Source organism: Gymnogyps californianus, chromosome 4 (assembly GCF_018139145.2).
Source record: "Gymnogyps californianus isolate 813 chromosome 4, ASM1813914v2, whole genome shotgun sequence".
NCBI lineage: Eukaryota > Metazoa > Chordata > Aves > Accipitriformes > Cathartidae > Gymnogyps > Gymnogyps californianus.
Window position 1 is genome coordinate 9824722 of NC_059474.1, and position 18660 is coordinate 9843381.

The 18660-nt window shown below is 39.8% G+C and overlaps 1 protein-coding gene across 3 annotated transcripts in view; it reads right to left on the minus strand.

The window, feature by feature from the left end:
- Window positions 1-620: 620 nt before the first annotated feature.
- Window positions 621-18660, minus strand: part of ZFYVE28 (zinc finger FYVE-type containing 28) — a 162912-nt gene continuing 144872 nt past the window's right edge. For 2 of the 3 annotated variants that reach the window (XM_050896654.1, XM_050896652.1), the window contains 5 exons: window positions 17782-17936; window positions 17081-17197; window positions 15352-15456; window positions 3861-3964; window positions 621-2918 (listed from right to left, as the gene is read on the minus strand). In XM_050896654.1, the coding sequence (XP_050752611.1) occupies window positions 2787-2918; window positions 3861-3964; window positions 15352-15456; window positions 17081-17197; window positions 17782-17936 (613 nt within the window). In that variant the 3' untranslated portion in view covers window positions 621-2786. The remainder of the gene's footprint in view (window positions 2919-3860; window positions 3965-15351; window positions 15457-17080; window positions 17198-17781; window positions 17937-18660) is intronic. The other variant, XM_050896653.1, reaches the window with a different exon arrangement.

Here is an 18660-nt window from a genome sequence, read left to right on the forward strand (position 1 = left end):
TTGTTGCACCCCTGAAGCCAAGATCCTAATGTCACAGAGCTGTAACATGGTTTTTCTTCAGTGAAATGGCATCCCAAAGCCATGCATTAAGTCCTCTGGAAAATACAATTAATTCTCATAAAACCTACAACAGTTATATCTCATACAAGGAGCAGAACAAATCAGCACTGGGCATTTATGCTTCATAAGAATAACTGTGCAGGTAGAACCAAGGAGCGCTATTTTCATTGCAGATTTGTATTCCTCTCCGCCCCCCCCCCCCCCCCCCCCCCCCCCCCCCCCCCCCCCCCCCCCCCCCCCCCCCCCCAAAGATTATTCAGACATGACACAGGCACATCAAATATGCTGAATGGGTGAAGTGGCCACTGACAAGATATTTCAGGAAGGGCGATTTTCAGCCAGTGGCAAGAGATAGCACAAGGCAATGTTAAATGACAGGCTAGTACTCCAGCATTGATTCCCCACCCCTTCTCTGTACAGGCGACTCCCATTTTCAAATTTAAACTCATTTCTTTCATGCTATTTGCAAAGTGAGAAAGACTTAAGGCCAGTTTGTTTGACAGGATGGCAGCTGTCACTCCATGTACACAGACCCCGAAATGAAAGAGCAATCCAGCACATGGAAGTAGAAAGTCCTGACACTTTAATTATCTGAAGAGATTACAAGATGAAAGTCTTCCTTGAGGCAAATGTATATTAGTATTGATATAGTCATTGTGCTTTTCAGTAAGAGAAATAGGAGTCTGTATTTACATAAGAAACTATAGTGTCTGAGATCTTTAAATATCATATTTATGGAAATGATTCTGAATTACAGCATTTACAAAATAAAAACAAGCTTGAATAAATATTCAGTCCATTAAATAAGATTTTTTTTCCACAGAAGCAACTTTGTGCATATTTATTTCACAAGTGAAGTTTGTTGTATTTTTTATCCTATAAAAGAAGCATTAAATTTGTTGGTTTTTTTTTCTAAAAATAAAACTGCAATATCATTGCAATGTGAAGCCTGAGATTTAAGCCTGAATAAGTATCATTGCTTGCACCACATTACCCACCTCCCACCAATCGCCCAACCCCACGCCTTTCCAAACTCTGGTGAATGCCGACACTCCAACTCAAGAATTCCATGGGAAGGATTTCAGGGCAATAATAATAATAAAAAAATATAAATAAGGTGAGGATAACACATCATAGCTGACATTGTCTACAAACAGCATCATAAGGCTTGTGCATTACACATAAACTAAGGGAAGCTGTTTCATCTGATTCAAAACGACAGTAGTGCCAAACTGTTGTACCCTTATATGGCTCATTAACACTGAATATTAAACCACTTAACAAAAGGAACGTCCCTCAAAAAATAAATTTAAAAAAAAAATCAACACTGGCCAGTTTCGCTTTATCATTTTGAATGATGACCTTTCTTGAGCATGATACCGCAAACAACTTCCTCATCCTTTTTTATATTTATCACTTTGAAACACAGTGTGTAACACTGCGAGTCAGGAAAGGGGATACAGCAAAGAGCTCTTGATCTCGTTTCCTCTGTAACCACAGCACACACTGTCTTGCTTTTCATGTGGCTAACTCAAAGCATGTCCAAACGCCTTTGAAACCTCAGTGCTCAGGGAGCTCTTACTGCAAATAGTTTGTGCAAGATCATAGCGTGAATCCGTGTGAGTCTTATTTCTTTCTTCTCCAAGTGGAGATAAAAATTAATCCCTGGTGTTTCAAATAAATACAAACATCTTCTGAGTTGTTAGCATGAGTGAAGTAACAGTATGCAATATTTTACACAGTTACTCTGCCAAATGTGGACAACAAGTACCATTCTCTGGTTGACCATTCTGTAGGACCTTTTGAATATATCATTACATATTTGCCTTTTAAAAACCATTTTAAAAAACTCAGCATGGGAGAAATAATTTGTCACATCTACTGAATTTTGCTGCTAAACTCTTTCAAAAATATGTATTTTAATATTAATTCATTCATTTGGTAACAATTTCCTCTGAAGTTTAAGTTTTAAACGCTGACATAGAAACCAAAGCTCTGTGTCAGACTTTTATTAACAGGATTTAGCATAAATGATGCAGATTATAAATACTTCCAAAACTCCAAAATATGGAACTGGAAGTTGCAAAACTTAATTTTTAGAAGACAAGTTGGAGTTATTGGTCTGCTCGGTAAATGAAAGGCAACAGAAATACACTGCTTCAGGACCTTCAGTGCTTCCTACGCGATTCACAGAAAATTTTGCCTTTGTAAATATCGAATATGGATTTGAAAGTTTTGCTTTAATTAGTCCTAGCATAGGTAGCAAAAATCTAGTAATGGGAAAGTTAAACTGCAGCAGGAGGGAGAGCGCTGACATCCACAGCCATGCTGGTATTCTAGTGAGCACAGAAGTGTCCGAGCTTTGGGACTGATTTGCTGGGATGGACTAGTTAACCGGCTACTCTGTTCCTAGCATGTAAGATAAGCAGCAATGCTTGTTCAGTTCTCTGAGCCCTATTTCCTTCCACACAGTGCATTTGTTCTGCATATGGCATCGTAACATTAATGTTATAAACTTATGGAAGACTGTACTGTAGCCTCAGAGCTACAGACGCTTCATACTTCCCTTTAGCAGCTTAATAAAATGCAATAAAAACTGTCTGTACAAAATTTATAATAATGGATGTCAAAGCCTACATGCCCTCACGGGGTCCCTCTTTCAAGTTAATTCTTGGCTTAGGTCAGCCTGTCTAAGACTCCAGAAGACACACCTGTAGTTTAATACGTCAGATACCAGCTTTGTCACTATAGAAAGGAGTGACATGGAACATGTAACAGTGAGTGCAAACACGGACAGGCTTCATCTGACCATAACGAGGTAATGGAGCAGAGTGGGAGGAACAGCGGGAACAGAAGATCTGAAAAACAAGAGGGAGATTTCACTTTAGTTCCTTTGAAGAACTGGATGGGACAAAACTGATTTCAAGAGAAAGGAGAGAAGATTGTATGCGCTGGGCTCCTGCGTACTGGCAACACCACCCTCCTCAGCATAGCAAGTGAAAGCCCTCTGCAGGCAATTCATAGCCCGATGACCAATTACTCTGACTGTGCTTAGCCTCTCTGATGTGGGTGCCCAAGCACTGACATTAGCCAAGGCAGGACTGTCTAGCTCTGCAGGTCACAGGGGAAGGCAGCTCTACCAGAGACAGAAAGAAGCATCTCCCTCCACTGGCTTTGAAGAAAGACTAGGGGAATATTTGTGAATAACACCAAAGTTCCTAATCCTGCAAGTCCACTATAAAGTTAACGCAACCAGCTCCTCTACTCTTTCTTTTTAACTTGTACAGCAGCAAGCAAGTGAAATGGGACTGCAGATTTCTGGCTGAGGCACATGACTGCTTTTTTCTCCCTCGCTCCCTCTTCCTCCCCCACAAACTTGCAAAGCAGCAGCCCTACACACTGCAGTCCTCCTGCAAAGGTTTAGAAAAAAAGCAAAGGGACACACTGTCCCTGCAGCTGAGCTGTGCATCACCCCTCACGGTGCAGGCCACTGCGGCTCCTTAAAGCTTAGAGCAGTAGTCCAGAGTGACTCTGGATTTGGGGTGTTTGTGCCAGCATCTCAACAAGGAGTTCTGCTTTTTAACAGACAAATGCTTATTGCTGTGTAAAACTCAAAACCCTCCCCCCCACTTTCTAAATGTAAGCTGAGCAGTTGATAGCCAAGACATACAAAAACACTTGTGACTTGAAAACCCAGGCCAAGCACACACGTTTTGCTGCGCAGCTGAGTTGCTGTGGTACGCATAAATTTGCTGTTCTCTTTGGCGGATAGTTTCTCACATGTTTGACTGAGTCATTACCTTGCCACAGCTCCGACAGTGGTGTTTCCTGCGAATGACTGTGAAAGGAGCCTTGCACGCAGTGCAGTAGCTGCAGACTTCATCTGGAACCCAGTCAGGAGGATCTGTCAGAAACACAGCAACAAAAGGGAACATAAATCAAAAGGGAATAAAACCAAACATGCGATTACCAGATCCTCAAGGGAGTATGGAGAATAAAATATAACAGCAGCTGCTTTCATCTGAGTTTCTCAAGGTGCTTTGCAAACAGGCAGCTAGGTGAGTTCAGGATGCCTGGGAGGGCTCAACTCCCCTCTTCTCTGCCAAGTGCCCACCTTTGGGCAGAGCACAGCAGGCACTGAAACAGCACATGGCAGCTCTGGACTCGAAATGAAATATATCCTACTCAAATGAAAGTGGCAGGGAAAGGAGATAAGCAAAATAAAGTATGAAACTATTAAAGCAGAGCTGCATCACAAGTATTTTTGTCAATGCAACCAGCCATCAAAACAAGCTTAGAGCTGAGATCGTTCCCAGCCTCCTCAGCCCTCCCTACAGAAAGGCTGACTGCTTTTCTGCAATTAGGTGAGCAACTCCACAGATAATAAACTCGAAGCCTGACTACTGTCTGCTAAACTATTAGGACTCTTACTGGAAGTCACCAATAACTACAGCAAAACCACAAAATGAAGTGTACAAGACTTAGCAGAGAAGGAATTTGACCATTATCCTGAACAGCATGTTTCAGTTGTTTATTTCTCCTGCAAGCTCTCTAACCTCTCGTAAAAGCCAAGCAGGGAAATTATTTGGTTTTGGCAAAGCAGAAGGTATTAGGCTCACTTCTGTTGAGCTGCTTCTGCCAGCGACAGGCTGACATGACCTCAGAGAGTCTAAAACTACATGTGTAGAAATGATGTAGCCAATTGCTTAATTAAGTTGTTAAAGATCTAATGAAGGGCAAAGCAAGTTATATCCAGAAGGAATCCATGGACACAGCGAACATGAACTGCTGGATGTATTTACCCAAGTTCCCTGTATGCAGCTTCTCTCGGAGTATTATTTACAGTATGCAACCCATACAATTGCTGATTTATAAACCTGACAAGCAAGATCCCTGCCTCAAGGAGCATATTATCTAACAACAAAATATATGGTGCAGTTAATGCAGAGGTCAAGAGGGCTACAGCTACAGGCAGAAAGAAGATAATTAAATGAAAAATCCACTGTATTGTTCAAACATAACCCTGAGCAGTTTTCATGTGTTTGTCACATTGCAACATTTGTCAAATTAAAAGTAAAAAGGATATAGCATTCAATGCAGAAAATGTTAAAAAAAGCAGATTAATAAAAACAAAGAGAACTTCAATCTTGACTCAGCTTTTACAGGCTCCTCTAAACTATTTTGGAAGTTAAACTAGTTTAAGGGAGCAATCTTTCACTTCATGAACAAACTGGTCTGATAAAGGTCACAACTATAGGGACAGCAACCAAAACCAAAGTCTGTGTGCAGAGAAGTGGCTGATGTGGTGGAAAAAAAAAAAGAGATTGCACACAACGGCCTTCACCTTACCCCCGGGAACAGTTCACCAGAAAATGTTGTGTGGGGACACAAGGCTACAAATTCCTACTTCAAAGGCAGGCTTTCCTTCAGCAGCAGGGATATGCAGGACTGTCGAAGCATTAATAGCAATGAAACCAAGAGATTTTTCTTTCCAATTCTTTTCCTTCTCTGCAACCTCCCTAGCTACTACATGTAACTTGCCCAGTGAAACTTACTCCTAATATCAGTTTATGACATCGATTTTGAAAGCTTCGTATCACTTTCACGTAAATCTCTGATCTGAAACCATGGCAAGCCTGATGACCTTGGAGTATCTCCATGTTCTCCATCCAGGAGGTCCCTTGGATTCTGACATATATTCCAAACAAAATAACCAAGCCAATAATGATATTCCTGTTTAAAACTTGCCATTAGACTACATAAATCTCTAAAAACATAATCAAGGCTAACTATCCCATTGATTCTCACTAATTTTAAAGACAGCAAAATTTAGGAAGTTACTCAAGCTCTGTGCCACCAGGTCTCCCTCCCAAATGGACACAGAGCTGGGGGAAGCAGGTTTGGTAAGATGCCTACTTCACTACCGATGCTTTTTCAACTGCATTATAATGTGGGCTACCGTGTTCAGCTAGTTACTGATTTTAATATTCACAGAAAAGCCACAAAACAGGTCCTTTCTGTACAAACTGCAGCATGCCAATGTGAACTGCAACTTCTGCAGCAGCTAGTACCATAATCACTCCTTCCCTTAGATCATGATTAGTCCAGACACATTATAAGCTAACGCAACTCCACCACAAAGACCCTGGAGCTCATCAACAGAAAGCAGCTTTCTTATCAGGTGTTTACCATTTGGGTTTTGTTTTTTTCTGCTGTTGCCCTTGAAGTGCAATACTGAAAATTGACCTTGTATGGATTTAATTATCTCCAGTGCTAAATAAAAAGAAAAATTGCAAAAAAACCCCATGAGAAACAGCAAATTTATTTTGATAAATAACAACCTTATAAACTCATAATAGTCATATAATCCATAGTTCATGGTTACAGAATTACTTGACTGCCAGATGAATTCATCTGCAAACTTTGTTTTTATAATGGCATAGAAAAAAACCCCCCACATCTCAGTGGTACTCAATGTATAGAAACAGTATAACCCTCTCTACAGAATGTTCTCCCACATTAGAGGGAGGGACTCTCTTTACCTCCACATTGGTGTCATGTCAGCTGATTCACTAAATTAACGCATCAGTATAGTGAGCTAAAGGGCATATTTTCCCCCAGACAGTGAGTAAGTCAAGAACAGTAAGGCCCTTTGACAGGGCTATGCGGCCAGTCCCATGCTCCGCTGCTGCTGGGTTTTAGTGCCCTCCCAACATCCCAACTGCTTGCACCAAGATCTGCTGCACTGCAGCACACCCCCAAATAGTAACACTTAGTTATGTAACGGCTTTTAACATTCAAAATGCTGTACAAACATTAATTGCTTTAATCCTCATCACCCAACTACAGTCAGTAAGTGTGTGGGGAGGAATCAGGAGAGAAATGTCTTGCCCAAAATCATGCGGTGGTGCAGCCTTGAAATAACATTTGAAATAAGAAACTTTGGGTCATTAGCCCTATGCCTTTGCTTCCAGTTGTGACTGAAAAAGTCCTTACACTGAATACAAACACAGAGGCTTCATTTTGAGAGTATGCGCTTCGAAATTAAATGCAATCCTGGATTGGAGCCGAAGTGCTCGCACTGGCAGGAAGGATGAAGCCCTGAATGACTCAGTCTCTCTGAGCCCATGCAAGCCTCAGTGGCAACGGGATCGCACCCCTAGGTCCCCTTCACAAGCCTCATCTCGTTCAACCTTGGGAGCAGCCTTTCTGACTTACATATATTAACGATTGAGTCATCAGGCTTTTTATAGAACAGGTTTTTGAAATATTCTCCGAAGAGCAGTCTCATGAGGGGATAAAGCTTCAATATGAGAGCAGAGTGAGTTATACGAATTAAACCCCTAGCATGAGCCTGAAGACGTGCTGGAAGCAGGGCAGCAGCACCGCACCCATAGGCTTTTTATGTTACAGTCCTTCTTCAGGCTACGCTGCTCCATTAGCTCTGCATGCAGCAGCAAATGGAAACATCCAGTCTCTAAAGCACAATCTGCCTCTGCTTCGGGGATTTGTACAAGGAATGGAGGGAAAACCTTGTTCATGGGCTAATTGGCCCACTGCTTTATCATGCAATGAGAGTTAAGAGAAGTCTGTTGGGAAACGGATGAAGACCATAGCACAAACATCAAAGAGGAGAAGGAAGGGAGGGAAGGAATTAACGAGACAGACTACAGAAATAAATTTTAGAAGAAAACATTAAAAGCATGTACAGAAAAAAAGGCAGAGAAAGGAAGAGAAACAAGTATTTAAATGAATAAGAAACAAGTTTAGAGAAAGGAAAAGGCACAAGATAAAATTAAATACTATGAAGACTGAAAAAGACATTTAAAAAGGAGAAACAGCATTCCCAGCTCTTTTCAAAAATCTTGCATTACGATCTCTCATAAATCATGCAATTTTATCATCTTTTTATTCGTTTTATGCTGTAGCTTTTAGAATTCACCTTTACATGTCTATGCAACCTCATTAGCTAAAGAAGTTTTCTGCTCTTAAAAAAGTTAAAAATCTCACATAAATTCAAGATGCTGGAGCTTTAAGAAAACCATAATCATGATAAAAAATCATAGACACCGTAAACTGTCAAAAAGCACATGTGAATTAATTTTGCTTAAGTACGTGCAATAGACCTACTGCAGTCCCACCTAGTCTTAGAAAACCAAGGAGAACATCTCTGTGTCCCAGAACACAAGAGGAAGAGAGCCTGGACCTGGATCCGTCAACAGTGTTGACTGAAACAACATTAGACCAGAAAGCTTAAGTTCATTCAGTGGTGCTGAGACACAAGAGACTGGGGCGGGGGGGAAACCATCCCAAAAGTCGAGCTTGCAGAAGGCCAAATCTAGCAAATCTATACTCCGGTAGAAAACAAATCAGAAAACATGCACACCACGACTCCCTGTTGTAGAGCAGCTACTAAACCCTAAGCCTGTGGTGGTGTTTGCATTATGGCCAGACAATTCAGAGAAAAGACCCTTTCTGCATCTTTTGTTTTTATCAGTTATTCCTAATGCAGAACTCAAACTGAAAGTTCCTCCTGCATCGATGTGTATTAGATTTTAGAGCACATCATGCATAACCCTGATTATACTTTTACCAAACTAACCTTAAGAGGGCTGTTCCTACAGCAGCCTGTGCAACTTACACTGCTGCAGCTGTCAAAGTGCATTACCCTCACAGCTGCAAAAAAGGTCAGATGGGCTTGCTGTAGCTCTTCTGATGAAAGCAGGAATTGTAAATTCTCACATTTTTAAGTATGAAAAGTAGAGAACTAAGGTGACATGACTTAACCCCTCATTTCAACTGCCATGGTAAGACGAACCTTTTTGTCCCTTATCACACACAATTTTCTGCGTGTCACTCTGGGCAATCTCTGAGTTTTATATAAGATTCCTAGGAGGCAATTGTACCAAAGTAATCTTTACCCTTGCTCAGTAGATTCAGTGTTGGTTACAGCTGGCTTGAAATTTTTCAATAAAAATAAGTTTTCTGCTTCAACAATATCATTTGATGAAAATTTTGGGCGTGAGGGAGAAAACAGAGGTACAGACTTACTAGCTTCAAGTACAGCTCTTGTCAAACAGCTTTCTTAGGATGGAGCTTCCATGCAAATCTAGGAAGCTTTCACCAAAGCATGGAGCTTTGCAGACTTGGGCTCAAGCCTCTGCTCTGCCTGATTCAATACAACCTTGAATGGTGACGTCCTGTGTCCATTCTGTACAGGTACATGATCAGCAACTCATTCTTTGGGCAAAATAATTATTTAGGTAAAATGGAACAACTCTGATAGAAAACACTGGCTTCCACTGGGATACGGTTCAAATCTTTACTTTATATCAGATGGACCAGAGACTTGGATCTTCCATACAACCATTACTAGGAGTCTTTCTCTGTAAGAGCTACCAACCATTATAAACTAGAAACAAGTTGATAATGTAGATCTACATACTACATACCAGAAGAACACTCAAAACATGTATTTTTAGGACAAAAAAATTAAAACCTAATCAAAATCCCAGTTATGTCATTGTGGAGGTGAATAAGCCGGTGCTTTACATTACTTATGGGATGTTTTCTCCTCCTGCAATGAAGTCTCAACAAGTTCCACACAGTGCTGACAGAGAGGGATAGTCTTTGAAAAGGTAAAGGCTCTGAGCAAGTTCTTAAAACGTAAGTCAGATCAAATTATTGCAATACAACCTAAAAACTGTACAAAATCCTGTAATTTTACATGTATGATTAAGTATGTTCAGTTGACTATAAAGCATTGCCTCAATATGGAAAACTTGATGCTTGATTCTTCTCTCACACAGTGTAAGCAGAGCTGCTGAATAAGGAAAAAGTAAAAAGTTATGTTGACAGAATATGTTTGGCCACTGAACTGTGCAACAATTTAAATTCTTTCATTTAGAAAGTGTTGCTGGTCATCATTATAAATAATAGAGTAGCCATAGGCGTGTAGACGTCAAAAGAAAAATTGAAGCATTCAGCTAGGGTTGACAGCTAATTCTACTACTCACGGTGATTAGATTCTGCACACACAGTAGCATGGGTGGGTTTTCTTGACCTTGTGACTTCTTATTGCAGCAAGAACAAGAGCTCGAGCCTTGGGACCATAAATTACTGAATTGTGCTCGTGCTGCTGGTTGGAGAGCAGTAAGGACTTGTGACTAGACAAAACTGGGTGGGCTGGAAAATTACGAGATGGAAAGGGATCAAGGAGAAATAGCGTGCTGTTGTGCAGCAAACAGATGCTAACACCATTTGGCACAAACAGATATTTGTACTGGCAGCCACAGCAAATCCGTTACGGCTGGAGTTATAACTAGGTGGTGGCAAGCAAGGCAGTTCTGTACGGATGCTAGAGGGATAAGGAGTGAAAATGAATGTATGGTTGCAGAGAGAGCTGAGATGCTGCAGCAAATATTTTCATGGAGCACCAGCAGCTTCATAATGCTTTCTGTTTTTCCTTGAGAAAATCTTCCAATTTCTAGATGTCTCATGCTTATTCCTAGACAAGAAGTGTAACTCACTTTCTTAGCTAGCCTGTAACTTCATGACATTGACAATTAAAAATATTCACCTTCCCTCAATCGCAACAGATGAATCTTCCTGAGTAATAAGTTACCCCAAAATACATATATGGTCAAAACTCAGATTTGCCAAAGTTCACTATTAAAATCATCAAGCTCACAAGGATAAACATAACGCTCCCAAATATGGTGAGCAGGGACTTATGCTTGATCCTATTTACAGATTGATAAAGAAATGAATAGATAAAAATCCTTACCAAGGATTACTCTGTGTGTGTGTATATCCATGTATATATATGGGAACCTGTTGGCAAATACAAAGCAAGTTTTGTGTTGGGGCTAGAAACACAATCTGCCATAAATGGCAGAAAGACATTAAACTTCAACTTCCCGGACGTTTGTTTTTTAAAGCTGTAATACATATTACGAATGACACAGCTCTGTCCCGGCAGGGAAACCTTTATACTTGGTTAACTAAGAGTAATTTTCTTACATTTTCAAACGTGGAGGTTTCCTTTATAGGATCATAGAATGGTTTGGGTTGGAAGGGACCCTAAAGGTCATCTAGTTCCAACCCCCACTGTTCATTTGTGACCCATGCTGCCCACTCTCAGTCCCATGCAAACTTCCTGGGCAGCTGCTTATCCAACAGTGGTTTGTCCCAAGCTGGAGCTCAGGAACTTCCCAATAACCTTTTCCCCATGCTGGCTCGTAGCTCACTAGGACACAGGGAGAAAACCAGTACCACAAAAGGTCCCGGGACGCATGCCCCTTCTGCTGTTTCTGCAATTCAGAGCAAGCACCACTGGTAGCAAAGAGCCCAACCTGCTTTTTTCTAAGCAGCTGCCACAACAATTTGCTTTGAGTTTATACACAGAACTTTGTCCCCCACTGGCCATCTTCTCCATCATACAACCAGGGCATGAAATTTTACTATATTTAAAACCTATTTATGGAATATTGTATAAACTCATCTTACATTCTAGGAAAATATAAATGTATTTGCTTTACATTCTCTCCCTATAAAAATATAGTGCTTTTTATACTCTATGAAGTATAAATACATATGCTGCCTCAAAAAAGAGTCCTAGAGCATTAAGACAGCAAAGATTAACATATACACCATAGGCTTATCTGTACTTTTGAAAATGCTTTTGTTTTGGAATGCCAATTAATCTGGAGTTTATTGTATTTCAACCTTCAGAAGGTCACAGGATTTAACTCTTATACCCTTGCCAATGTCAGTTGGCTCATAATAAACATTCATATTTGTTTTATGACCCAGACCAGCTGGTGGGTTTTATATACAGTAAGAATGAGAAATCTGACAAAAACAAGTGATTCATCTTCATAATCTGAGTAGAGGCTGGAACCTTCAGTAGAATCTTAAAACCATTTATTTGTTCAGGCTGCTGGGCTTGCTTGCTTTTTTTTTTTTATTACCATTGATTGGATGCAATCTTAAACATTCGGTACTTTCGGTAAGAGGGATTTATTTGATAATTGGAAAAAGCTTTTCTGGCAGGTAGCTTGCTGGACTTTCTCAATTTGATACATGCTCATGTTCTGCCACAATGGCAGAAGGGAGGAGCTACTGATGTGCTCATTTGCTTTAATTGTTTTCACTTTCAGTTGAAATCATTAAGAGTGACCTGAAGTGTAGAAATGATGTACAAAAAAGGATATAATTAATTTTGGTGCAATGCTGTCAACAGATTGGTGCAACACTCTCAGACTTTGCATTGAATCCATTTACAGTGATAACTGCAGCGTAGTCCTGTTGGTGGCCTGTGGCCCAGATTTGGCCTGGAGGACAAACCCATCAGGCTTGCTGCAAGAAACAGGGCACAAAGTTCATGCAGCAAAGGTTGCCTTAACCACCAGGCATCTTCCACCTGCATCCAAACATCACCCAAAGTCAGGAGCTGGTGCTTCCACAGTGGCCAGCAAAGATGAGGTAGGTGGGGAGGTGTTGTAAGGGGGAAAAGGCACATGGCTGCGGCTGCTGAGGTTAAAATACTGCTGTAAGTTTATGCCTCATGCTGGATGCCTTAGGGATAGCAAAACCATGTATCCCATTAGCTATCACTGCATACCTGAGTAGAAAAAAAGTCTGCGAGCAATGGCAACTTGTGACCTGAAGGGACAGGGGCCTGGAATGTATTGGAGGTGAGGACAGAATGAGTGTTTCTACAGTTCCCACAAATTCAACAAATTGACCCACTTCAGACGCCTCTTTTTGTAGACCTTTTGTGGTTTGTTCTGGTTTGGAAGGCAGAGCTCATCTCCATACTCCCCAGCACCCTCTGTCTCTTTGTGATACGGAAGATTCCTGCCCATCAGCAAATTTGAAGGCTAAGTAACAGCAGACTACACTAGTTAGTTTACATAGTCAGAGGAGCTGTATTGGTTTGTACAAGTCGGTATTTACAGCATAACCATTTGCACACAAGCCAAATAAGACTCCCAGAGAAAGTCTGCAAGGAGATTGATTCAGACATGCCCAAGACTTCCCAGTGAGCAAGCACAGGTATCAAAAGCAGAGTACCTGCAGGAGCATTGGCTAACTGGCTCTCTTTAGAGGATGTGTTAGCATGGGAAAACATTGTGCCAAGGCAGCCAAGCTCATTCTGGCATCCAAGTCTACTTATTCAAAAGGCACTTGGTCATCCCACAAGGCTCTGCTTTCTATCACGCAGGCATACGTGAAACACCTGCTGTTTAGCAACAAAGGTGCAGGCAGGGGGCTGTTCTTGCTGTAGTTATCTGCATATGCTATTAATACTACAGGTTGGGTTTTACCATTCACTTAGGGCAGGGACATAACTGATTCGCACTGCCTCGGTGCTGCAGGGGCCCTCGTAACTCCAAAGATTCCCCTTTACCGCACTCCTATGCAGCCATAACATCACCTAAGCACCCAAATTGTTGTCCTCTATTTCAATAAATAACATCCCAAGCCATAGGCCACACTTCTCCAAACATAAAACCTTCCCTGTGCCAACAGAAAATGCTATGAAAAGCTGAAGGACTTTAAAAGCTGAAAAACATGCCAGGGAAGTGAAGTGACTTTGCCGTGACAAAATGTACATCCACTGTAAGAAGGTTATTCAGCACCCTGCAGTTCAGAATAACTTGCTTTCAAGTTCTGTAAGTCAAATTCACTGACAGCATCAGGCATCGATTCAAAACAAAAGAATATGAACTGAAATGGTAGAGAATGAATAATCTCTTGCATTCTTTTCCAATACAGCCTGTACATGGTAAGGATTTTGCTTAAAGATTTGTTCTTTACTGCACCTTCTGTGACATTCTGAATTATGGCACAATAGAAAAATCAATTAAAATGACTACTGAATAGTTCTTTATCTGCCACCAAATCATCTTCCTCCAGAAGAGATAATATTTCTACAGTGCATTATACATGAATTAGCCCTGCTGTTCTAAATAAATAGATTAGATTTGAGATCCTTTAGCCTGCAGCTTCAGAAGAATGGTGAGCAAGCAAACCATGGGTTTTATATAAGCACAAAATAACTTAGAAACATGTAGCATTACTCTAAAACCTAATCTTTAAGAGGTTTTTTTTCCCCCTGTGATTTCTGATCTTTATTACAAATGACATGAACCAACATCTCTTTTCTGTTGGTCACCCCCCTCTGCATACAAGCAGAGACGTACACTGCTTATCACTCAGTTCTCAGTCATCCTGCATTCAAAACCTCTCACTGGAGGAACAGTAGGGTATGTGGACAAATAGACAACAATAGATCAAAGTTTTAAAGCACAGGGAAATTACTGCACACTTGAATTTCTGGGAAGCTCAGATACAGTTTCACAGTTGACGGTTGTCTCGTATTTCTCACTTGACCACAGAGATACCACCGCTCCGATAACTGGGCTCCTGGTGTGCTGAAACCACCACTTAGCCCTGAAGGTCAAAGCTGACTGCTTTCTTGTTTGCTCCATCTCATACATCTACTTTCTCTTTTCTTATTCTTTGGCTGCAAGTGCTTTGATATCTTTTAATCCATTTTTTATACAATGTTTACCATAGTAGGGCTATAGTCCATAACTGACTCCTAAGCACTCCCGCAGCAGCTCAGATTAAAAAAAAGAGAAACAAAAACTTTTGAGCTCTCAGAATGCTTGAATCCTGACCAAAACTTTGAGACTTATATATGCACTTTTCTTCACTCTTACCATGTATTCAATGAGATTTGAGTAACCTCAGCAGACTTACCTAAAACTAACTTTTTCTTTGAAGTAATATGGTGAAGAATATGAAAATAACCACCAAAATATTTTGATCAAAGACAGAAGTGAGGAAAATATGAAAGGTACTTCTACCGTGGGAAAAAGTAGCACCTCCACATATAGCAAACGATATAAAAGATCTCTCTAGATTTGGCTGAGAAGACCTTACTTCGGGCTTTGCATCTTACACAGCCCTCTGAAACTTGTCAGATGTAATGTCATATGCTATATTAAAACCTTTACTATACGTAACCATTCTCCACTGATATAAAGGAATTCATACTGGATATGACAATTTGTAGATCAGTTTCATGAAGCTGTTAGAAAAAACCTGAAAGAAATATGCACAGTTTATCATCTGACTTTCTCTCTAAACCATACTATGACAACATTTTATAGTCACTTTCCAGAGCCAAACTTTAAAAGAGTTTTCTTTTCATTTTAATGATTATTTTTTTAATACATCAGTGTTGTCTCATTTTAATTCTCAGAAAAAAGAAAGTACCTTCAAAGTCCCCATCTCTGGCTTTTGCTGCAAGTTCTGAGGACGATATACTTTCTTGACATAAAGCACAGTCTTCCAATGCTGCATTCCTTAAACCCTGATTAACTGTAAAGCAAACCAAAAAGTACTCAAATTCATATTTTTCCAATTGCACTTAAAATATGCATGTTAGGACTTCTGGGATTAGATTACAGTAGCATCTATATGTACCTTCTTAGACTTCTTGCTTTTTCTTTACCCTGACACAAACAGTGATTTGAAAGTCTCCTCTACTCTTCTTTGGAATGACAACAGAAACGAAAGATGCTGTTATTACAGGACATACAGTCCTCTTACTTCTAGCAGTTTAGCTGCATCCTGTATTTTATTTCCCAATTCTTAACTTGGATCCTTTACAAAGAAGTAGATCATGAGAACAACCAGAGATTCCCTAGGTGAATCACACAACATCAAATCACATGTATCAGAGAGAAACTTCATCCCAAACATCCCTGACTTTTATTCGCTCATTTTGTTTACGCTTACTTTCGTCAACACCTTTTTTTTTAATGTAATAGTTCATCCATTAGAAATTATTCCATCCAAGTACTGTTGACTAACATATATTTCCTAGTGATAATTCTTCACAGCTCCAGTTTCTTTATTACTCTTATTTGAATGTTCAGGAGCTCTTTGATCCCCTCTAGCAATTCTGTCTAATCCCATTTTTTTTTGCCCATGAAAAAACCAGTCTCTTTTCACATCATGACATCCTGCCACCATAAAAATGTTGTGGAAGTTTCAACCACAAGTAATGGAGGACTGTAATGCATGTTGTGCATTATCTCACTGCAGAGTTGGGTTGTATTGGAGGTTTTTCTGCTAACTTTAACCAACTTATAACTTAGTGTTTCATATAAAATCCTCAATGCTTTTAAAAGAAACTGGAAAAGGGAAAGCAAAAATTTTCAATCATGAGGGAAGGGAGGGGAAAAAAGAGACTGCTCTGATCACCTTCAGATGCTGATAGTTCTAATCATAACAAAGGACAAGTGTAATTGCAGTCTTGCTGGGATGACATGGTAATTTTTAGATAAGTTAGCAGACTTGCCTCTGAAAAAGAAATAATGAAAATGGTGACAGAGAAAAAATTTCTTGCATTGGCTCAGGATCTAGTTCTGGTTCCATTATCTTAATTATCTAGAATTCAGAAGTGGATATTTTTCTATTTTGAAGCCAAATTCAGCATTCTGCAATTTCTTCAAGTCAAGCCAGATTTCAGCATCTTACTGAGCATTCTCATCTTATAGTCTGCTCTTTTTACATAGCTATTTAAACTTCAGAATCAAAAATACACATCTTGGTAAATTAAAATGTGTCCAGCGTGAAACACCACCGGGGGGGGGCGGGGCCAGAAATCTATGAAGTCCAAACCCTGCATACATTATGTTATGACTATATGGGCTACAAACACTGTTCTGTTATACACAGGAATATGGAAACAAGCAGATGCACTCTGAAGGCATTAACTCTTTCAACATTTGCCTTAAGACATACTCCTGTGTACCTATACTTCCTGTTTAACAGTCTGTTTCCATGACTTTTTTTAAACTTAGGTCAAACCACTGTACAGTGAGTCCTATCAAAAAGTTAACAAAATGTTAAGGAAATTCTTGTCAAATACTTCATGGGTCCCCATGGGGGACCAGCAGAAATTCACTATAGAAAACAAATGTTTAGATCTCTTTACCTTTCTTTTGCTTTTCCTTGTCTTCTGTTTCGGGTTTGGTTGCCATAACTTCAAACAAGGTCTTTAAGATACTTCTCAGATCACTAGCATAGTTTGTCTGCAGCTGGTCAGCAACACCTAGGAGTTTGAGAAAATGGGTAAATCATTACTAGACTATTACACCACCCTTAAAAAAGTAGGTAAATTTGCCTGTTGCTACCAGTAATGGCGTCATGTTTATTTTTGAGGGGATCACTTGCTCGTGTTAGGAATAAAATTGAACATTTAATTAAACTAATTTTCCATAATGGCCAAGTTACATTCTGTCTTTATACTACCTGCAATTTGATACATATCTTCCTTGTCTTTTGGCAGGAAACACTGAGAGATTCCTTCTGCATCAAAATACAACTGCTGCATCAAATTTCTTCCCTTGAGCACACAGGGCATCACCAAGAAAAAGGAAGCACTCTGAAGTCAAACCTGTTGCATGCCCAGACTCTTCATCACTACAGGTCTAAGATGTCTGCATGTCTGATTCTAAGTTCCCATCAGGTAACAGGTCCTTCTAGACCAGTCTGCAACTTAGGCCCCAAAACACAGTCTTTCTGCAACTTCATCTCTAGTCCGTTCTACCATAACTTTATGTGCACCAAAAAAAAAAAAAAAAAAAAAAAAAGATTAATAGTTTTTGCATTCAGAACAAAAGGCTACTCTCATACCTGAGATACAGACAAAAAGGCGGTGAATAAGATCATTACTGCCATGAAATCTGGATCTGATCTTTTCTCGTGTGGCAATTTTAGCAGCCTGCAAAGCAAGCTGGATTTCTTCCTGATCGATGTCATCAGATGAACAAGAACTCGTCATTAAACTGCTGTCGGAGAAAAAAAAAAAAAGTAAAGAAAAGTAATGTAAATCTTCACTCAGTTGTTCAGGATGTTTGGCAAATCCTAAAGGATTTATGACTCAGGCAAGACTCTATAGCAAACTGGAACTAATTGCTGTAAATTCTTGTTGAAGTTAATCAACACGCAACCAGTCACCATCATGTTTGATTTTCACTCTGTGGCATAGCTGCAAAAAACTTTTAAGCAAAAAATCGTTTGTCTGTATTTTATTGCATTTTCCTTAGCTATTACAAAGTGCTGTGCCATTTTTCACATTAACTTCTTCTAAAAGTTCAGTCCTCAGATCATAACTCCACCAAAAATCCAAAAGGGGAATATCAACCTAAAAATGAGAAGGTCAGTTCTGAAGTCAGCTTAGAAATTTATTAAAGTGGCGGTTAATTTGAAAAAAAGAATTTCTGAATTATGTTACCTTAAAATAGTGAGAATGGAATCTAAATATAACCTCACATAAAAAAATGGAAAGAAGAGTGATAAAATATAATTTACACAGTAGAGAGGTAGATTAGTCCCCTTATATACCTAACTGCAGAAATTGCTGAATTGTCAAACTATTGTAAAAGAATGGCTCATCAACTCCAAAGAGATTAAAACGTGTCACCAAATGTCTATTAGAGATTTAAATTTTCTTTTAAAAACCAGATGCAGAGTTGCCAGCCATTTCCACACACACACACACACACACACACC